Here is a 23,788-nt window from a genome sequence, read left to right on the forward strand (position 1 = left end):
CTGCAGCATTTTGTATTTATATGATAGGAGGCCATTTGGCCCATCGTGTCTGTATTGGCTCTCCAAATGAGCAATTCAATTAGTGCCATTCCCCTTCTCCCTGTCCCCTGCACATTCTTCCTTTTCAGGTAACAGTCCGATTCCCTTTTAAACTCTTCAATTGAAACTGCCTCCACCACACTCAGGCAATGCATTCCAGATCTTAACCACTTGCTGCATGGAAAAGTTTTTTCCTCATGCCGCTTTTGCTTCTTTTACCAATTATTTTACCTTGCTCAGTTGCTAAAGAGGGGAAAGCATGCAGATAAGAAATACAGCCACTTAAGCTTTCATTTTTGGTCATTAGTGCAGCCAGCAAGGTTATAGTACACATGTGGCAGAATCAGTGGTACTTAAAAATCATGTCCTGGATGGCAGAAAAAAACCAAAACAAAAAACACAAAAAACAGACATCAACGGTTGAAAATCGTCAAATGTTAAGAACCATTGAAAGAAATCTTAACCTTTATCCATTATGTTCTCAGGATGTGGAAAACATATTGAATAGATAGGCACAGCAATGAGCAGCATTAGAGCTTCTCCCCTTCCCCAAATGAAAGAAAAGTTTTTCAAAATTAAATGATTTCAAACAAGTCTCACAAAAATGTGATGTCTTCCATAGTACCAGTTAAGAAAAATATCTAAAGTTACTCTGGAATTCTACCATTTTTATAAATAAAACACAAAAAACTTCCACAAATCGAAATCTCCAGCATCAGGAAACCTGCAGTGGCCAAAAGTGCTACAAGAATTTTAGAGACTGTAGATCTAGTCCAGTAATCATTGCTACAGCTCCAAATCACATTTTGAAAAGAAAATCTAAAAGGTTGCCCATTGAGAGGCACCAGCTGGTTTATAATCTGGTATTAATGTTTAAATGTCCCCAATGACTCTGCAAACTTGGCCATGAGGAAATGAGCCATACAAACCAGAGAAATCACTGATCTGTGTTCAATTAAGAAGAGAATAATGTAATGCTCTGCACCTGCTCTTAGCCTGGGTTAGAGGGGATACTTTTAAAGAAACATCCCTCTGAGTTGTAATAGCTATTAACAATCAGCTATGGTTACATTAGATCCAAGAGAAACTACTGACCCAACTTCAGAAGATGCACAGTGATTCTCAGAACATGCTCTTTGATGAGAGAATGACATGACATATGTATTTCAATTGTCCTCATCAACTTGTGCTGTCCATCCAGTAACACTTCACTCCCTTTAAACAGGTTCTCAAGGACGTTTAGGGATGGGCAATAAATGCTGGCTTATCCAGCGACGTTCACATCTCGTGAACGAAGTTTTAAAATCCTGAGAGAAACAGAAATCTGGTACAATCATCTGTAATCATTATGTTATGTAAAATGACACAGTCAAACTGAAGATATGCTAAGTTTCCAAGCCACAGGATGAGTGCAATTGTCTCAACATCTGCAGAAAGAGGTAGACATTTGATCATGAATTAGAGACTTGGTTTAGTCGAGGTGGTAACTAGACAGTATAATTTAGGTTTCTATGAGTTAGTGTTCTTGTATGTGTCGAGCTACTTGGATGCCAGACACATATCACAACAGTTCACAAGAGGGCATCAAAATTGAATTTGATAAATATGAAGTTTTATTTTATGCTGCTGGGAAGGAACCCAGATCAACAAGTAGCTGCTGTAATTATCCACTAACACTGTTTGTTGTTAACGCTTGCGTCTTTGCCACCAGAGCAAAGTTGGTTGCCTTCATGCACCCTATTTTGTGGGTCAAAAATAAACCTATTTTCTCAACACCCGGCAGGAATCTAGAGCAAAAAGGTAAAATACAGCAGATGCTGAAGTATAAACAAAAATGCTGGAAATAGTCAGCAGGCCACAGATGCTGCCGAACTGGAGTATTTCCAGAACTTTCTGTTTATATTTATGAAGGTAAAGCTGTAGCCCTCAATTCTTCCAGAGCCATCAGCAAGTTATAGCTTTCTGGGATCAGAGAAATTGGCTGATTAGCTGGGCTAATTAGCCCATTAGCTGCACAATGTGTGAAGACCATCAACAATTTTATGTTGCAGAAAGATGGACCCATGATATTATCCACCATCCTATGCAGTAGCAAAGTCATCAGTTATAAAGATTTATTTACTGGGTTGATAATCATAGCTGATCCACTAGGGCAAAAGAAACGAATGAAAGGTTTTAATAAAAAGTGAGAACTATCAAGAAAGCTCTGTGCTATGTATTACTGTTGCTTAGTGAATGAGAATGTGTTGACAGTCAATAGTAAAGAAAATGTCAGGTTGCTTAATTGGCCATAAAACAGAACTGGAGCCACTGCTCATTTGTGTTGTGTTACACAAGAACTGTTGAATCTGCAGTAAACATTTGTGAGCTATTCAAATTACAAACAAGTTCAATACATTGGTTCTTCTACCTGTGTAGTATCACCATCCATACTATCCGTTACAAAGTTACGTATAAAAGTTTAAATGCAGCAGTCAGCTATTATTTGCTGAATGAGGATAGCTGCAGTGTGAAGTCAAGCAGTGGAAATATTGGTGGTTTGCCTGTTGGCAAGCTGATAAATATTTTTCAAATTCTTTGGCCCACAGTTTATGGGAAGAGCACAACGGAGGCCGAAACAAATGGATGAAAAACATGAGAAGGCCAGGGATATAGGCATCCTATTGAAATTAATGGCAGGACCAAAATAATTTTTGTCTTCTGTTTGCCGCCAAGCAACTGGCCCGAGTGTCACATTGAGGGTCCTTTAGGGACAATCAGGCGTGGAAGAGACTGCGATGTGGAGGTGATGGAGAGGATTATAGCTATAATGTGCAGTTGGAGGTGGGGGACCAGGATCCATAATCCTCCTGGCCCACAAGGAATGCTGATAAAGAAACTTGGTTAGTGAAGCTAGTAACGCGTACTTCTGGCAACTTCTACTGAAAGTTTTCCCGGCCCCCGAGAAACTCATGTAGCAGCAGTGGAGTTTAAATTAGGATCTCGATTGCAGTGTAACTCTTTCGAGTACAAACATGTTTCCATCTGTTCCTATTCAGATGAAGTTACATTGTTTCATAGTTTACCATTGTGAGATTTGAACTCTTGATTTTTTTTTTATATATAGGCCTCAACTGTAACTCTTTTGAGTACAAACCTGTTTCCATCTGTTTCAGAGGAAGTTACATTGTTTCATAATTTGCCATTGTGAGATTTGAACTCTTGATTTCGTAACTTTTTCGAGTACAAACCCGTTCCCATCTGTTTCAGATGAAGTTACATTGTTTCCCATTGTGAGATTTGAACTCTTGATACTCTTTTGAGTAAACCTGTTTCCATCTGTTTCAGATGAAGTTACATTGTTTCATAGTTTGCCATTGTGAGATTTGAACTCTTGATACTCTTTTGAGTAAACCTGTTTCCATCTGTTTCAGATGAAGTTACATTGTTTCATAGTTTGCCATTGTGAGATTTGAACTCTTGATAGTTTTGCCATTGTGAGATTTGAACTCTTGATCTTAGGGTTACAAACCCAGTACCATAACCACTTGGCTATTTAGGCCAAGCAAAATGTAACTCTTTCGAGTACAAACACGTTTCCATCTGTTTCAGATGAAGTTACATTGTTTCATAGTTTGCCATTGTGAGATTTGAACTCTTGATCTTGGGGTTACAAACCCAGTACCATAACCACTTGGCTATTTAGGCCAAGCCCTAAAGAGCATGGGGATAGGGATGTGTAATTAAGCCATGCCTGTGGACTGTGATGCAGGCAGCACAGCAACTTCATTTCTTTTAGCCATTGTGAGATTTGAACTCTTGATCTTGGGGTTACAAACCCAGTACCATAACCACTTGGCTATTTAGGCCATGCACTCGATTGCAGTGTAGAAGCACCAGTTAAATATGGTAATTAAGTACCATAACTCTCCACATTGGAACATTAACACCCTGGTATTGTCTGCCATTAAAAAGTCACCAGGCACTTGTCCAACATGATGGAATGTGCCCCCTGTATTTTTGTGTTAGGTACTTATGTAATGTAGGCAAAGTAGCAGTCAGTTGGTGCACAGCAAGGAGCCACAAACAGCACTGAGATGACAAGCCATATTATTTTTAGTAATGCTGGTTGAAAGATAAATATTTCTCAGGACACCAAGAGAACACTCCTGGCACTTTGCTTTATAAAAATAAAATGATTTCATAGTACAAATTCCATTTTATGTAGGTGCTATGCTGCTAGCCATGGGGACAGGAGAGGGAGAAGGGAAGTGGTTGAAAAGAGAACAAAAAAGAGAAAATAGCATATCAACCATCTAAAGTTACACGGTGACAGAAATAAACTCCAGCTGCATTCTGGTAGCAGCAAATCTAGTGAAATAAGATGTCACAATATGGTTCTTGTTTGGAGAGTTTCTGCAGTAAGAATGGCATTAGTGAATTCAAACTCTATTCAAAATACAGTAAAGCAGCAATGTCTGTCTGGGAGGTCCACGTATTGAGAGACGTTTCTTTAATGACTGTTATACTTAGAATATTAATACAGACCTAACTGACATTACATTTTTGCCACAACTACTTTTTGTTCAAAATAATCTGCAAAAAATCATTTGAGGAAATGATAATCAATAAGCTCCACATTTCCAATGTCAAATGTTCTTGAATTATTTGTATTACAATTTTCCTCATTGCATCTACTTTAATTCTAGCACCAAATTGCACTGAAAATTCATTCTTACTTCACAGCTTCTTTGAACTTTGATGGCAATCCTGTGTAACGGTTAATGGGTTTCAACAACTGTCCCACTCCTCTTGTGCCCAAGCCTGCACATTTGCGTATGTACTCTCTTTTCCAAAATCCTGCTGGACTGTCCTGTATTGAAACTTTACTCAGCTTCTCAGTAGCTATGTCTACAGCCTTGGGCTTCCAGGCCTTTCTTTTGCATGCAAAATACTTGCAATAGATTCTGTGCCAAATTAAACTAGAAAAAAAGATATAGACAACATAAAATAGTCGTTTTGTAGTACAGAACTTGAGTAATGCTGAAAAAAGACAGACATTCTGTCGAAACTTTTTGTCTTGCGCTCATCAGGATAATTGCAAGAATACCAATGTCGCTCTTCTCATCTTCTCATATAAAGTTGTTGCTTCCCCCAACATTGGTATTCTTGCAACTGGCCTGATGAGTGCAAGATGAAAAGCTTCGCAAAAATATTTTTTTTTCAGCAATACATATGTAAAATTTTTAACATTTTACAGGCAGGTTGTTGTACACCAATATCATAAATGTTAATTTAATTTCACTAATATTTGAAAATAAATATGGCAAAATGAGATGTCATTTTGAGGCTATGGCAGAGATACTCACACACAAAAGTTTGAAAGGTTTTGCAGAAATTCTTTTCTCTGCCACGTCAAAGACATTAGTTCAATTAAGTAGCAAAAAGAATTTCTGATGAAAACATTAAGTTGAGTACCTAATGGCATAACTTCAAGCCTCAAGTGACTATAATAATGGGTACAATCTAAAATGATACAAAACAAAAATATGCCACACATTTAAATGCAATAGCAAAAGAAAGCAAGAGCACAGCTCATTTTATAATATAAACATGTATCAGAAATTAAAACAGAAGGAAGATTGCAACATTACATGCAATACCTGCTGCGACATAGGCAGCACTATGATAGCAATATTGTTAGACTTAATATTTGCAATACCACAATGCTAATTTATAAGAATCAACCTTGAGAAATCTCTGCCTGATCAGAAATCAAGAAATCTTAATAAACAGGCATATTCTTTTAAAAAAAAATCAGAACATCTTAAATGTTTGAAAAGTTAAGACTTTTTTGACCCATGTAGTTTTTAAAAATATCATAATACTCAGAGGTACTTTTCCCAATGCCTGAGGTAGTTTCCCCTCACCCTTACTCTAGCCTCCTTCCCTTTCTATTATATTCTCTGGCCCCAATTCCAGTTGTCCCTCCACCCACTAACCTTGCTTGGTGTAAAGACAGCACCCTCATCTTGACTCTCTGTTTACAATGTCAGAAGGGATCAAGGTGCAAGTATGGCTCTTGATTTCCCCTTGAACAACTTAACAGAAATAACTATGCTAATCAAAATAAATGGTTACTCATTTCAAGGCTTAAAGCAAAATCCAGAACTTCAGTACTTCACAGATTTGTTAAAATTTGCCATGTATAATTTGGGATTTATGGTACAGGATGATTGAAGCAACCTTTGCATGTGAGGCAATCAGCTTAAATGGTACCCATAGAACCTTAATCAGCAGCAAATCTGTCCACTTAGTTCACTTACTTGTCATTAGACACCAGGTAGAAGGACTTGCTGACACAGCCTGCACACAACAAGGATGATATATCTAAGTAGGAAAAGATTTGCTGTAGAACTTCCCATGGTAAGCTAGAAATAATTTTCAGAAGGTTATGTTGTAGCATGAAATCTAAGATTTAGCACCAACCAACATATTCATTTAGGTGACCTGAAAATATACTCAGTCATAAAGGCAAAGTAAAACAAAAGCACTCAATTACTTTTAATAGTAAAGAGGCACATGTCACATTTCTAAAGTGAAATTTGGGGGAGATGGACAAAAATGACAGATATTCACAAAATTACTTTATTAGCACTCTGGGGACAGCCTTTAAAATGTTTTAGTTTTCTTTAAACAAAAGATATTCACTGTATTTTCATATCTGTAAGACGCTCCCAGAAAAGATTGTTTCATAGCTAAAAATAGATAAGGCTCCTGCAACCCACACCCTAGCATACAATAAGATAATGGCTGAACTTTTGCATCAATTCCCACTTTCTCAACCAATCCCCATATCCCATAATAACCTTATTGCCCAAAAATCTATCAATCTCAGTCATGCATTTACTTCATATGTAAGCACCTTCAGCTTTCTGGGGTAGAGAAATCCAAAGGTTCACAGTCCTCTCAATAAAATTTCTCATCCCCAAAAAGGGATCAGGCAGGAAAGGAGTTGAGGTTATTAAAAAAAAATCAGCATGATCAGACTAAATAACAAAGCAGGTGTGAGAGGCCAGATGGCCTACTCCTGCTTCCACTTCGTATGTTCTCAAATAGCTGACCCCTTATCCTTGAATTAAGACTCAGTTCTAGTCACTTCAGCCAGGGAAAAAGGCTCTCAGCATCTCCCTTATTAAACACCCTAAGAACTTTATACATTTCAATGAGATCACCACTCATTCTTCTGAACTCCAGAGAATAAAGGGCCATTCTATTTAATCAGTCCTTATATCACAGCCATCGCAACCCAGGAATCAATCCAGTTGAAACTTTATTGCAGTCCCTCTAAGGCAAGTATATTCTTCCTTAGTTAAGGAGACCAAAATGGTGCACAGCGCTCCAGGTGGTCTCACCAAATCCCGATATAAATGGAGCAAGGTTTCCTTACTCTAACACCAAACCCCTTGGAATAAGGATGGATATACCATTTACCTTCTTAATTGCTGGCTGTACTTGAACAGAGGACATTTGCCAGCTCCCAATCCACAGAGACTGTTCTAGAAATTTGAAAATTCTGGAAGATCAAAACAAATGCCTCCACTATCTGTACAACCGCCTCTTAAAACCAGAGGATATGGGCCATCAGTTCCAGGGATGTTAGCTTTCAGTCCTCTTAAATTTCTCCAGTTCTTTTTCTTCACTAATATGAATTACTTGAAGGCCCTCGCTCTCACGCAACCCTTGGTTCCTCACTTTCCAATATATTTTGCCTTTTCTACAATGAAGACAGACAAAATATTTGTTTAACACCTCTACCATTTTCTTATTCCCCATTATAATTTCTCCTGTCTCTGCCTCCAAAGGATCCACATTTATGTCACTCTTTTCCTTTTTACTTACATGTGAAAGCTCGCACAATCTATTTTCATATTTATTACTAGTTTACTCTTATTTTTAAAAAAAATCTCCTTTGGTAACTTTCCCAATTTTTAAACCCCTCCAAATCCTCAAGCTTATTACATTTTCTGGCAACATTACAAGCTTCTTCTTTTAATTTAATATTCCTTAGCTTTTCTAGCTAGTCAATTGTACATTTTCTAGTGGACTTTTTAATCCTTGAAAGTAATGTAAATTCAGTGAGAATTATAAATTTTTCTTTAAAATGTTTTCACATTTCTTATCCACCATCATGTCTTTTCATCTAATTTCACATTCTAACTCAGCCAACTCACCTCATATTTGGATTTGTTTAAATTTAAGACCCTAGTTTTAAACTTAATCGTGTCACTTTCAAACTTAATGAAATTCTATCATATTATGATTACTACTCCCCAGAGGATCCTTTGCTATAAGATTAATTAACTCCATCACATTACATAATACCAGATCTAAAATAGCCTCTTCCGTAGTTAGTTCCTGACCATAGCCTTCTAGAAGACGGCATTCGATGAACTTATCCTCCTAGGTACTTTTGCCAAATTTGGTTTGCCCAGCCCAGTCTCCCATGATTATTGCATTACCCTTGTGACATAAACTCTTCTAATTTGCTACTGTATCCTCTGTCCAATACCATCAGGTCCAACAAGCAATTAGGGCACCTATATACTACTCCCACCAGTGTTTTCTGCCTTTCATCACTTCTTAGCTCCACGCATACTGATTTTCTGGGCTAAGATCCTCTTTCACAACTGTTTTTCTTCCTTTATCAGCAGGGTTATCCTATCTCCTTTTCCATTTTGCCTTTTCTTTCTAAAAGTCCAGAAGCCTGAAATAATTAATTCCCAACTTTGGTCACCTTACAATCATTATTGGATCAAAGCCATTTACCTCTATTTTTGTCAATAATTCATCTGCTTTGTCACAAACGCTTTATGCACCCATATCTATCGCACCTTTAATTTTAATTTTTCAACATTTTTCCATGATGTGACATTAGTCAGTAATGTTGCAACATTGTTAAACTCTCTGCCTCTTCCTGATAAAATCTGCTCGAATTACATAACTAGGAATGATGCTCTGCTGAGAGAGTTTGAGGAGTTCAGGTCCAAATTAAAATGGAGAACCTCACTGGTAATAATCTTTCGATTGTTACCAGATCTACATACAAATTGGCATAGGAACATATACATTAGAATGTGTATCTTAAAGTATAGTGCGGGGGACAGGACTTGTAATTCATGGGACTCGGGCACCACTACTCAAAAAAGGGAGCTGTTCCATTCCCTTGGAGTGTGCTCCACTTAAACCAGCACGGCTGTCCTCGTGGATCAAATCACTCAAGAAGTAGATACAGTTCTAAGATAATGAAGGGAAGACAGCAAAGGATGCTGGTGAGGTGAAAGGATTCAAGTAAGGCTAACCTCAAAAAAGTAAGAGAAATATCTAAGCTGTAGAGAAGAGTATCAATTTGGGCAAAAATAAGCAGAATGGGTCAGGAAAGCACAGAACTTAGGTCATTGGAGACTAGGGTGACATAAACGAAGAATGGAAAAGAATTAAAGCAAAATGCACTATACTTGAATGTGTGAAGCATTCGCAATAAAATAGAGTATTCGAGTCATTTGTGGCACAGAAGGAGGTCATTCAGCCTATCGAGTCTATGCCAGCTCTCCGCGGAGAATCCAGACAGCCCCATTCCCTCATTCTATCCCTGTAGCCCTGCAAGTTTATTTCTTTTGTAACCATCCAGTTTTCTTTTGATATCATTCATCGTCTATACTTTCACTACATTCATGGGCCGCAGGTTTCAGGTCATAGCAATTGCCACGTAGGAAAGTTCTTCCTCACATTTCCCCTGCACCTCTTGCCCAAAACCTTAAATCTGTATCTCCTAGTCCTCTTACCATCAGCTAATGGGAACAGTTATTCCTCATCTACCTTATTCAAACCTGCCATAGTCTTGTCACCTCTATCAAATCTCCCCTTCACTCCAAAGAGAATAACTCAGTTTCTCCAACCTAACCTTGTAGCTAAAATCCCCCATCCCTGGAGTTTTTCCAGTAAATCTCCTCTGCACCCTCTCAAGGGCCCTCACTTCCTTCCTAAAATTGTAGTGACCAGGAATGTGCGCAATACTCTAGCTGTGGCCTAACCAGGGCTATATACAAATTCAGCATAACTTCTGTTTTTGTACTCAGTACCTCTGTTTATGAAGGCCAAGATCACATAAGCTTTGCTAATCACTCTCAGCATGCTCTACCACCTTCAAGATCTATGCACCCCCAGGTCTCTGTTCCTGCACACTCTGTAGAATGGTGCCAAGAAATCTATGTTGTTTCACCCTATCCCTTCTGCCAAATGCTTCTCGGTGTTAAATTTCATCTCATCTGTCCATTTGTGCTAGCTTATGGCCTGTCGTAGTCGATTAGTATTATCCTGTTTGCCACACCTCCAGGTTTGTTATCATGGGCAAATGTTGAAATTTTACTCTGTAATTACAATATCCAAATCATTTATATATGAAAATAAGGCAGTGGTCCTAACTTTGATCCTTGGGGAACACTACAGTCAACCAACCTCTAGTCTGAAAAATAACCATTTTCCACACCCCACTGTTTTCTGTCCTTAAGCCAATTTTTTTTATCCAACTTGACCGTCCTATTCTACGAGCCACATTTTTTTAAGCAACATTTTATGTGGTACTGTAAGAATTCTATAATATTCCAAAAAGTATAATTTATGAAGTTAGCAGACACAGTACAAGGCCATCTGGCAGAAGACCATTTCTTTTCTCTCTCTGGAAAAAAGACAAACACTCCCAAGAAATGTCAAGGTCTCCCAGTTCAGGCTTCCGTGTTAACATCCTAAGTCAACAGGACAGTGTCTTATACCCTCTTACCTATATGAGTGTATAAGTGTCTAGTAAAGACTAACAAATGGCTTCGGGCATGAGGTAAGCTAACTGAATGGCTCTGAGCATGAGCGAAACTAAAAGTTGATCTCAAGTTGAAGTGGTGGACAAGGGGGAGGTGACACGACCCCCCCCCACCCACCCCCGCCCCACACCTGCCCTGTGGTCAAGAGCTATTCAAACAAGTGTTTGACATTGGGCTGGTTGTTCACCCTGAGAATTAAGTACATTAACAGGTGCTCAGAAGCAGGGGACAGTCCTCATCAGGCTGTTGCCTTCCTCAGGAAGACCCAGGGGAAGAGCTTCCTAACATTTTGGCTACTGAGCAGAATGCTATTGTCACAAGCTAGAGATCAACATACTCCATGCCATCCATCCATTCATTCATCCTCTGGGATCAGTAAACTACTCTCACCTATCACAGGTCCTATGTTTTTCCTATCTATTTAGTTGATGCATCATTCCTGAACTGTGGCTTCTTAATAAACTACCTTAAAAGGTCTGGAGTTCTCAGCCACCTATTTTGAGTAAGCTGTGGCTCACGACCTTAAAACTTACAATACTTTGTCAAACACTTTAAAATCCATTTGGACATTATACATTGCATTCCTTTCATCAATCTTCTGCATTTCAAGCAATTTTACAAATCCATGCGAGCTATCCTTAATTAACTCAAACCTCTAAATGCCTGTTGATTTTTTTTCCTTGATTAATGTTTCTTTACTCACCAATGATGTTAAACTAACCAGCCTGTAGTTGCCAGGACTATCCTTACACTCTTCCTCAAATAAGGGTGTCACATTTGCCACTCTACAATCCTCTGGCACCTCCCCTGTATTTTTGAAAGATTATGGTAACCCCTTCCACTATCTCCAACCCCACTTCCTTTAGCAACCTAGGAAGCAAGCCATCTGGAACATGTGAATTGTACAAAGTAGGCACAGCCTTTCCAGTACATCCTTCCTCTCAAGTTTCACAACATTCATTACCTCCATCATCTTCACTTCTACCGATATTTTGCCAGATTCCTTTTGCCCTGCGTCTCTAAACATATATCACCTCTTTGTCCTTAATAGGACCAATTGCAACTCCAACTACCAGCTTTAAATAAGATGCAAGTAGAAGATTTTTGGGTTTCCTTTTATGTTGATTGCCATTCTGTTGTCATATTCTCTCTGCCGGTCTTATTTTCCTCTTCACTTCCCCTCTCAATCTTATTGTATTTGACCTGACTTACATGAAGAATTCACCAACAAGAGTCATATACCCACTACTTTTGTTTCAAAATGAGTGAATTAATAGCACAGATATAAATTAATGGGCTTGATCTAATAACCATTACGGACATGTGGCTGCAGTGTGACCAAGGTTGGGAATTAAATATTTTAGGATACTGTAGCTTTACAAGAAATCAGCAAAGTGGAAATTGAGGAGGAGTTGCACCAATAATAAAGGCTAGGATAATAGGCAGGAAGGAGCTAGCTTGGAAAATCAAGATATAGAATCAGTTAGGTAGAGCCAGGAAACAAGAGCAGAAAATAATAGTGGAAGTAGTTAATAGGCCCTGAATAGTAGTTGTAGAGTCAGGTAGGGTATAAATCAGGAAATTAGTGGTGCATGCAACAAGGGTAATACGGTAATCATTTGGGTCTTCATTTTTCATAGACTGTGCAAACCAAATTTGCAGTGTGGGACAAGTTCATGGAATACACTCGAGATAGTTTTCTAGATCAGTATGTCAAAGAGCCAAACAGGAAGCAGGCTATTTTAGATCTAGCTTTATGTCAAGAGACAAGGTTAATTAATAGCCTTGTAATATAGGAGCTTCTGGTGAAGAGTAACAGTAATGATATGATTTTCCATTGAGTTTGACTGTGATTTAGTAAAGCCTGAAACTAAAGGTCTTAAATCTAAACAAAAACTACATTTTAATTTATTCTTTCATGGAATGTGGTTGTTGCTGGCAAAGCCAGCATTTGCTGACCACCCCTAATTGCCCTTGAACTGAGTGTCTTACAGGGCATTTCAGAGGGCAGTTAGGAGTTGACCACATTATTGAGCTCTGGAGTCACATGAAGGTTAGAACAGGTAAGGATGATAGGTTTTCTTCCCTAGAGGGCATTAGTGAACCAGATGAGTTTTACGACAATCAATCGATGATAGTTTCATGGTCACCATGACTCAGACTTGCTTTCAATTCCAGATTTTATTAATTGAATTTAAATTCCACTGGCTGCCATGGTGGGATATGAACCACTGTCCCCAAAGCATTAGCCTGGGTCTCTGAATTACTAGTCATATGAATTATCATAAGAACAAGGAGGAGTAGGCCATTCGGCCCTTGAGCCCGCTTGCCATTTAATAAGATCATGACTGATCTGATAGTAAACTCGAATCTACCCCCGATAATATATCACCCCTTTGCTTAACAAGAATCCATCCATCACTGCCTTAAGAGCATACAAAGATTGCACCGCCTTTTCATGAAGGGAGCTCCAAAGACTCACAACCCTCAGAAAAAAATTTCGCCTCACCTCCATTTTAAATGGCTGACCTCTTATTTTTAACCATGACCCCTTCTTCTAGATTCTCCCACAAGAGGAAACATCCTCTCCACATCCATCCTGTCAAGACCCCTCAGGATCTTAGATATTTCAATCAAGTCACCTCTTACTCTTCTGAACTCCAGCGGATACAAGCCTAACCTGTCCAAACTTGCCTCATAAGACAACCCGTCCGTTCCATGTATTAGGCTGGTAAACCTTCTCTGAACTGCTTCCAATGCATTTATATCCTTCCTTAAATAAGGTGACCAATACTGTACACAGTACTACAGATGTGGTCTCGCTGTGCTGTGTAACTGAAGCATAACCTCCCTACTTTTGTATTCAATTCCCCTTGCAATAAATGTTAACATTCTATTAGCTTTCCTAATTACTTGTTGTACCTGCATACTAGCCTTTTGCAATTCATGCACTAAGACACCAGATCCCTCTACACCTCAGAGCTCTGCAATCTTCCACCATTTAGATAATATGCCTTTTATTCTTCATGCCAAAATGAACAATTTCATATTTTCCCACACTAAACTCCATTTGTCAGATCTTTGCCCACTCACTTAACCTATCTATATCTTTTTGTAGCCTCCTTATATCCTCTTCACAAATTACTTTCCTATCTATATTTGTGTCATCAGCAAATTTGGCAACCATCGCATCTATCCCTTCATCCAAGTCATTTATGGAAACTGTAAACAGTTCAGGTCCCAGCATTGATCCCTGTGGTACACCATTTGTTACATCTCGCAAACCTGAAAAAGACCTATATATGCCTACTCTCTGCTTCCTGTTAGCCAGCAAATCTTCTATCTATGCCAATATGTTACTTCCATACCATGAGCTTTTATTTTCCACAATAACCTCTGATGTGGCACTTTCTCAAAGTCCAATGACATTACCACAATCACAGAGCAATGAGAGGTGAGCTGGCTATGGTAGATAGGAAAATAGGATAAAAGAGATGATGGTAAACAAGCAATACAAATTATTTCTTTAAATAATTGCTAATTTGCAACAATCATATATTCCATTAAGGAATTAAACCCACAAACAGGAAAACTGGTCCCACCATAGCTGACAAGAGAAGTTAAGAATATTATTAGATTAAAGCAAAAAGCTTATAATGTTCTCAATAAGCTCCTGGATTAAGAGTATTTTAAAATTCAGCAAAGGATGGCAAAGAAACTAGAAGCAGGATAAGAGAATAAATTAGCCAAAGACCTAAAAAGATCAAAGTAGAAATTGTACTGGAGAGATTGATAGGTTTGGAAGCAGACAAATCCACTGGACTCACGGGCTGCTGTTACAAGTGAGGTTGTATGCTTATATGTTTTGGTTTATAAGGTTATCAGGGTTTTGAACTGTAGCTTTAAGTATAGGTTAAATGAAGAGTCATGTGACCTGAGCTGGAGTCTGCCTGACAGTAAACGTGGATGGTTTAGTTGTTAGGTCAAAAGGAGAGTCATTTTGTGTTATTGAAAGGGAGGCCCCAAATTTTAACACCTTGGGAGAAATGACAGTTTCTAAGTCCACAATCAAGAGAACTCGAGTCTCCTAAAACCCAGAAAGGTGTTATTGGTTTCAAGTCAGAAATATTTGTGCTAGAACCTGTCCCTTTGATTCCAAGCTGAAATGCAGTGGCAATTAGAGATAGCTCATTAACATTTCTACTTGGATACAGGGCTGGTGTGTTTCCCATTGCCATGGAGAGGAGAGGAAACAATTTTGAGTTAAGGTTACAGGCTTCCCTATAAACCCAGAGATATCACAGACAGAATGGCAGTTGCAGTATCAGTCTTGGGGGATCTGCAGCTGAGTAAGGGGGGGAGGAGTGCAAGGAGATAGGGAGCAGGCTGGGCCAATCTCTAAGTAGAGAAAATGCTGACTCTGTTGTTCACCCCGTGAATGCAAGTGGGAACTTGTGTCCAGTTTAAAAACCGAGTTCGTGAGGAGTTAAAACATGGCTGGAGGGTTTGTCTAGCTGAAGCTAAGAGAATCCCCAGGGGAAACTCTCATAGTGGAAGATAGTAGTTAGAAAGGCAAAAAAACGAAGTAAACCCTTGGAAGCTGACAAACACTTTGGATTGGTTCCAGGAGAAGTGATTGTCTACTTAAGAGACCAAGTAACGTAATAAAATTAGGGTTTTCAGTTGTCAATGAAAGTGGAAAGGAGCAAATTCTGTTTGGTTATTTAAAGTAAAAGCTCACCTTGAAAAGAAAATAATGTTCAATTAATAGTGTCCTGTCTATAGTCACTTATACAGTAAAAGTTATTTTAAAATGTGAAATCTTCACATGCCATCCTTTCAGCCAATAACTAGAAGTTTGAATTTCTCTTTTAACTGTTATCTACAGAGCTCTTAACACTACACACTAGAGTTTTAAAAGAGGTGGCTACATAGATTGTGGGTGCATTGATTTTGATCTTCCAGAATTCCTTAGATTCTAGAACAGTTATGTGAACATATGAAATTGGAGTAGGCCATTTGGACCCTCGAGCTTGCTCCACCATTCAATAAGATCATGACTGATCTGACTGTGTTCTTAACACCCCTTGCTGCCAGTCCCCCCAGCCCTTGACTCCTTTATAGATTAAAAACATGTCCAATTCAGCCTTGAGTATATTCAATAACCCAGTGCTCTCTAGGGTAGAGAATTCGAAAGATTAACAACCCTCAAGGATGAAATTCTCCTTATCTTAAATTATTTATTTATTTAGTGAATGTAAATCCCCGAAGCCAAGCGATAGCCTCCTCGTTTGCTTCGTTTAAGGTGACTAGTCCCATACTCCTCTTAAGAAACTCTGTGTTGAATGGGAGACCCCTTATTCTGAAACTCTACCCCACCTGGTTCTCAGTTCCCTACGAGGGGAAATATCCTCTTGGCATCTACCTTGTCAAGCCCCATCAGAATCTTGTGTGTTTCAATAAGATCACCTCTCATCTTCCTAAACTCCAATGAGAATAGGTTCTCGTTGAAGGGAAATTAGCAAATGCGATCCTATTATTCAAGAAAGGTTAGAGAGCGAAAACACAGAAACTTAGGCTGATTAACTTGAAATTCATAAGGAAAATACTATAATGTGTTATTATGGAAGGAAAATCATAACTTAATTGGGCAGAGTCAACAAGGAGTTACGAAAGGGAAGTCATGATTAACAAATCTGTTAGTTTAATTTAGAGGGTGTAACAAGTAGAGCGGATAAAGTGAAAACCAGTGGATGTAGTGCATTTAAATTTTCAAAAAGCATTTGATAAGATGTCACAGCAAGAGGTTACTGCATAAAATTAGGGTTTATGATATGGAGGTATTTTTAGCATGGATGGAGGATTGGATAACATACAGAAAACAGAGTAAGGATAGACATTTTCTGATTGACAGGCTGTAAATAGTTGGCTACTGCATGGATCTGTGCTTGGGCCTGAGCTATTTACAAACAATGATTTCGATGAAGGGACGCAGGTTAATGTGTATCCAAACTTGCTGACAATACAAAGTGGGAAATTGGGCTTGGTGAGAAAGCAAAGAGGCTACAAAATCATAAAATGGTTTCATCATGGAAGACTATTCAGCCCCTTGAGTCCATGTGAGAGAGCGCAATTTAGCTAGTCCCATTCCCTGGCCGTTTCCCTGAGGCCCTGCAATTTTTTTTCCCCTTGAGTTGCCTATCCAACTTCCTTTGAAAACCACAATTGAATCTGCCATCACCACCCATTCCAGATTGTAACCATTTGCTGCGTTAAAAAAAATGTTCTTTCTCACATTGCCTTTGGTATTTTTGGCAACTATTTTAAGTCTATGTTCTCTGGTTCTCAATACTTCTGCCAATGGGAACAGTTGTTCTATATCTACCCCGTCTACACCCTTCATGGTTTTGAACAGCTTTATCAAAGCTCTTCTCAACCTTCTCTTCTCCAAAAGAGAACAACCCCAGCTTCTCCAAATAGTTATGTGGATAGAAGTCCCTTTTCCCCTGGGCCTGTTCTCGTAAATCCTTCACATTCTTCCTAAATGAATTAGCCATTATTGGACACAATACTTCAGTTGAGGCCGAACCAGTATTTTATAAAGGTTCATTATAACTTCCTTGCTTTTGTACTCTATTTCTATAGCTATAAAATCCAGGGCCACAAGGGCCTATTTAACCATTTTATCAACCTGCCTTTCCACTATAACGATTTGTGCCACAACATATACCCCAGATCTCTCTGCTCTTGCACCCGCTTTAAAATTTTAATCTTTTATCTTATGTTGCCTCTCCTCATTCTTCCTAACAAAATGCAACACTTCTCTGCGCTAAATTGCAGCTGCCACATACCCACCCATTCTATCAGTGTGTCTTATACCTTCTTCAAGTCTATCACTATCCTGCTCACAGTTCACAATATTGCTAAGTTTTGTATCATCTGCAAATTTTGAAATTGTGGCCTGTATACCCAAGTCTAGGTCATTAACATATCAAGAAATTGGGGCCCTAGTATCAGCCCCTGGAGAATACCATCATATACCTCCTGTAGTCCAAAAATAAACTCAGCATTACTCTGTTTCCTGTCACTCAGCAAACTTTGTATCGATACTTTAATGTCCCTTTTATTCCGTAGCTTTCAATTTTGCTGATAAGCCCATTATGTGGCAATTTATTGAATGTCTTTTGGAAGTCTATATGGATCAAATCAGCCACGTTACCCTCATCAAAAATCTCCATCAAGTTAGTTAAACACAATTCGCCTTTAACAAATCTGTGCTGGCTTTCTTTAATTAATACACACTTGTCCAAGTGACTGTTAATTTTGTCCCTGATTATTATTTATAAATCTTTCCCACCACCAAGGTTAAATTGACAGGCCTGTAGTTGTTAGGTTTATCTTTTACACCCTTCTCTGAACAAAAGAATGTAACATCATGTTCAATTGTCCTGTCCATTGGCACCACTCCCATATCTAATGAGGAATGGAAGATTGTGGCCAGTACCTTCGCAATTTCCACCTTGATGTCCCTCAGCATCCTCAGGTGCGCCCCATTCAGTCCTAGTGATTTATCAACTTTTACATGTAGCCAGATTTTCTAGTATTTCCACTTTTCATCCATCTATTATCTCAACTAATTTCTCTTTCACTATCGACAAGAAGAGTCCCAGCAAACCAAGCAGGAAGGTCTCAGTCCTAACTCCTAAGTCATCTCAAGATTGACCACCCAAGAGGTGACTGTATGATTTAATTGAAACTGTTTTGTTTAAAATTCTCAATAAATGGTGTTGGATTTAATATGAGATTGTGTCAGTAGTATTTCTTGGTTTCTGAACTCAGAGGTAAAATCACCTACAGTGCTCACTTAGTACCTCAGCCAAGCCTACTGCTTTCCCGTGAGGGTCTCCATTTTCGTCCCGAATCAGACTCATCCTCTCCTCTTATAATCCTTCTACTATTTATATACCTATAGAAGAAAAGTATTTAGGCAGGTTAAATCCATGGCCAAGAATGTGATGGATGGAATATAATGTGAAGAAGTATAATGTTTTCTACTTTTCCCACCAGAGTGGAAAAGCAGAATATTTTTTAAATAATGGAACACTGGGAAATGTTGGTATTCAGGGAGAATTGGGTGTCCTTGTATGCAAATCACAAACAATAAGCAATTAGGGAAGGAAATGATATGTTAGCCTTTACAAAAGGATTTGATTGTAAGAGTTAATAGTTTTATTGCAATCATATAAGGCCTTGGGGAAATCATACCCAAGTACTGTTTACAGTTTGGTCTCCTTGCCGAAGGAAGGATATCCTTGCCTTAGTAAGAGTGCTACAAAGGCTCATTAGACTGGGTCTTAGAATGAGTGGATAATCATCTGAGTGAACAAGACATATATTCCCTACAATTTAAAAGAATGAGGGGGGATCTCATTGGAACACATAAAATTCTGAATGGGTTTGACAGGGTAAATGCTGGGAGGATGTTTCCCCTGACTGGCAAGTCTAGAACTAGTGGCCTCAGAATAAGGAGTCAGTTGTTTAGGATCAAGATGAGGAGAAATTTCTTCACTCAGAGGGTTGTGAAGCTTTGGAATACTCTACTGCCGCAATCTGTTGATGCCCAGTCGTTGAGTATGTTCGAGTCATGTGAGTGATACATTTTTGGAATACAAAGTGAATTAAAGGATATGGGGATACGAGGACAGGTGTAACTGAGGTATATCAGCCATCATATTACTGAACAGTTGCATAGGCTCAGGAAACAAATGGCTTACTCCTGCTCCTATTTCTCATGTTCTTATCCCGTCTATACTTGGTGGCAGGAAAGAAATACAAGGTGTTATTATATAAATGGATCTCAACTTTTAAGTAATAGTTCCCAATACGCAAAATTGACAAAGCAAGCCTATCAAAACAACAAAAGAATGGAAGACAACCATTGGACTGTTGGAATGGGAACCCTGGAATATTTCCGCCTTAAATTTGTAATTATTGTTTTGTACACCTTTTTTTAAAAATGGTAATTTTTAAAAGTGTTGTGTAAACTACTGATGCATTTATAATCTTAAACAGATAAGTTCTGTAAAACTCTTGATACCATGGATAACGATGGATAAGGAGTGCAATCTACAATTTTTATTGTATAAAACGTTCTACATGAAAGAGCTTGACGGAAAATTCCCAGTCTCCTTCTCGCCAGCAGTATTACAATAGAAAATGTTAACAAGGGAGATACTTCAGATCTCCTTATAATAATTATAAATGGAACTATGGGGATGTGAAACAACCCCCTTCACATTATTCTAACTCATAAGTGTTTAGCTAAGGTGATGTGTGCTTCTTAAAAGTTTTTAAAGGTGCTTAGAAATATGCACTTTAAATAGACCAATTGCTGTGATAGTTTTATTGTACCAAATGCAATTACTTTGCATGGTTGATCCCCAAAAATATTATGCTAGACCACAAACAATTGTATCAAACTGAATAAGTGACCCGTTGCACAGCTTCTACTCAGCACTTCTCTATACAGCAGTGCAGCTAATTTCAGCTAAGGGGCTGACAGTGAGCAAAATCAATGCATATTGGAACTCTTAACACACTGGAGGGAAAAGAGAATATATCAATATGACTAACTAGTCTTCATCCCTTTTACCAACCTCTCAATGGTGATCAGACTTGCAGATCTCAATTTACCACCTTTTGTTCCACCTGACTGGAAGGACCTCAAAGGCATACTCGGATTCCATTTTTGTCTGAAGCTAAAACATTACAGCATTTAGTAACTGAACAAAACTTGAAGTACTATTGTTTCCTTATTGAAAAAAACCTTCATTATAGTTTGAGCATACAGTACCTCTTATGTCAAGCAAATGCAATCAAAGAATATGCATGCTATTTAGCCCACTTTCCATAATTTTTGAAGTTTCTAGTGTTATTAAAATAAATCAAAAATGGGTTTAGTATCTTTGCATCACAACTAGTTATTGCTTTCAAAAACACTTCAGTGAATAGCTGAGAAACTAAATAACATTGAGCATTTGCAAGTGATCACAGCCTGAAAACCCAAGGTGAGATGATGAGAAGGAACCACTACCAATGCAATCCAGGAGGAAAAAGTTCCGACCAGTATTATTTCCCAGTTTTTACTGTTTTTTTTTTCCTTCTGGGAAATCAACAGCAAACGTTGGAAATGCACAGTGGCCTCTGAAAAGTGGAAAGGTAGGTTAACGCCTTTGATGGGGGATTTTAACACTAATTTTTCCTCCTATGCGAAAATCGTGGATGATATTGGATGGGTAATATCAGAGCCAACACAGTGCAAAACTCACCAATTGGTGCATGTGAGGCAGGGCTGGGCAGTACCATCTGAGGCCCTGACTGTGCAGCCTGTGCTGGGCTGGGCAGCACCATCTGAGCCCCTGACTGTGCAGCCTGTGCTGGGCTGGGCAGTACCATCTGAGCCCCTGACTCTGCAGCCTGTGCTGGGCTGGGCAGTACCATCTGAGCCCCTGACTGTGCAGCCTGTGCTGGGCTGGGCAGCACCATCTGAGCCCCTGACTGTGCAGCCTGTGCTGGGCTGGGAAGCACCACCTGAGTCCCTGGCTGTGTAGCCTGTGCTGGGCTGGGAAGCACCACCTGAGTCCCTGGCTGTGTAGCCTGTGCTGGGCTGGGCAGCACCACCTGAGTCCCTGGCTGTGTAGCCTGTGCTGGGCTGGGCAGCACCACCTGAGTCCCTGGCTGTGTAGCCTGTGCTGGGCTAGGCTGCACCACCTAAGTCCCTGGCTGTGTAGCCTGTGCTGGGCTAGGCTGCACCACCTGAGTCCCTGGCTGTGTAGCCTGTGCTGGGCTAGGCTGCACCACCTGAGTCCCTGGCTGTGTAGCCTGTGCTGGGCTGGGCAGCACCACCTGAGTCCCTGGCTGTGTAGCCTGTGCTGGGCTGGGCAGCACCACCTGAGTCCCTGGCTGTGTAGCCTGTGCTGGGCTAGGCTGCACCATCTGAGTCCCTGGCTGTGTAGCCTGTGCTGGGCAGGGTTGGCGCCCACCTGTTGAGTGACACCTGCCACACACACGAACCCACCCCTGCCCCTTACCTGGCGGCATCCAGCTGCCCGGGCCAGCCACCTGGCGCCGCCGCCCTCTTACCCGGTACCACCCAACCACCACCTGTTGCCATCGAAACCGGCAGACGCGCGGAGCCGGAAGGGGAGGGGCGAATTTAAATCGCAAACGGCCCGGCAGTTACTTCCAGTCGATTGTGGGCTTGAACTAGTGGAGGAGGAGGAGGAGGAGGAGGAGGAGGAGTGCCCACCCGCCCGCACTTTACAGAGGAGGGGTGGATGGGGAGGGAACCTACTTCACAACCGTCACCGCCACTACCAACCCCAATAAAGGGGGGCGGGGTCAAACTGGACTGACGTTTCGGATCCACCAATGGGAATTCAACATCAACGCGGAAACAAATCAGAACGAAGGGACGGGATTTTAGTCTGTGACGTTTGTGAGGCGGGGCCAGGGCGCTTGTTTAATACCTTCATTCATAACTTGAAAGTAAAAGTTTGCTCCAGGGAGGCCAAACATGTTATCAGTGAATTTATGGAGGGCCATGTTTGGATAATGAGACTTTTTAAACTCACTTATTTGGGGCACTGCCTACTTGAAACCTCATGCCCCCAAATCTGCGCCGACTTTGATTGGAGGCAATTCACATAATGCTCTGGCATCTGCAACCACGTGGCTCCTGAGCACCTGACTTTTACCTTGGGTTCCCTTGCAATTGGGTACCTCTGTTCCTGGTTTCAGGTCAGTAACTGTATCACTGAGAAGTGCAAGGTGCAACTAAATACAGAAAATGCTGGGGAATAAAATCAGATCTGGCAACATCTGGTGAGAGAGAAATAGAGTTAATTTTTCGAGTCTTCAGATTTCCAGCATCTGCAGTATTTTGCTTTCATCTAAATACAAGGAGCTCTTGGGCTTATTCATCACTAAGATTGAGACCACCTGTTCATCTGTGCCTACCACTTTTGTCCATTCCTGTGTCCTATCAGACCAAATTTCCTCAAAGGATTGCATCACACTTGCATTTTTCTGATTTCTCTCATATCTCCCCCACGCCCTCTCCAAGCTCATGTTGTCTCACCTCCTGATCCTTAACTTCCCCACCAAACTGCTCATCACTGAACTTCCCTTCCTAATCCAATATCGTTAATGGTTCCCTCTCCTCAGGTGCTGTTCCCTTCAAACCTGCCACCATCGCCCCACTCAAACTTTGCACCCTTGACCCCTCTACCCTTGCAAACTATCGTCCCATCCAACCTTGTTTTCTTCTCGCTTGAACATGTTGTTGCTCCCCAAATCCATGCACATCTTTCCCAGAACTCCATGTTTGAATCCCTCCAATTAGGTTTTTGGCCCTGCCATGGTATCAAAATATCCTTGATCAAAGTCAACTAGGTGATTGTGACAAAAGTAAACTACCTTCCTTGTCCTTTTCTACCTGTCTGCAGCTTTGGTTACAGTTGACCACACCAATACTCTACTCCCTAGTCCAGTTTGGTAGGATTGTACTGATTTATCCAGTCATAGACAGAGAATCACTTGCATTGGTTTCTTTTCTGACTCCTGGACCATTACCTCTAGAACCCCCAAGGATGTATCCATAGCCCTATCCTATTTCTCATCTATATGTTGCTCTTCGGTTGGACTCTAAGGGAATTAAAGAAAATGGGGATCAATCAGGAAAGTGGAGTTAAGGTCGAGTGTCAGCCATAATCTTATTAAATGGCAGAGCAAACTCAAGGCCATTTGACCTACATTGCTCCTATTTTCTTATGATCCAAAAACATGTCAGACTTCACATGATGTTCTGTTGTCCTTTAGTACCACCTCTCTTG

The 23,788-nt window shown here is 40.0% G+C and overlaps 1 protein-coding gene across 2 annotated transcripts in view; it reads right to left on the reverse strand.

Moving 5' to 3' along the window:
* The window catches only part of fbxo15 (F-box protein 15), a 50,504-nt gene extending 28,436 nt beyond the window's left edge, over nucleotides 1-22,068 (reverse strand). For both annotated transcript variants that reach the window (XM_041190133.1, XM_041190132.1), the window contains exons 1-4: nucleotides 21,986-22,068; nucleotides 20,552-20,653; nucleotides 6,345-6,449; nucleotides 4,758-5,000 (exon numbers count right to left, since the gene is read on the reverse strand). In XM_041190133.1, the coding sequence (XP_041046067.1) occupies nucleotides 4,758-5,000; nucleotides 6,345-6,449; nucleotides 20,552-20,653; nucleotides 21,986-22,068 (533 nt within the window). The remainder of the gene's footprint in view (nucleotides 1-4,757; nucleotides 5,001-6,344; nucleotides 6,450-20,551; nucleotides 20,654-21,985) is intronic.
* Between the last annotated feature and the right edge of the window lie 1,720 nt (nucleotides 22,069-23,788).

The sequence above is a fragment of the Carcharodon carcharias genome, chromosome 6, assembly GCF_017639515.1.
Source record: "Carcharodon carcharias isolate sCarCar2 chromosome 6, sCarCar2.pri, whole genome shotgun sequence".
NCBI classification, from domain to species: Eukaryota; Metazoa; Chordata; class Chondrichthyes; order Lamniformes; family Lamnidae; genus Carcharodon; species Carcharodon carcharias.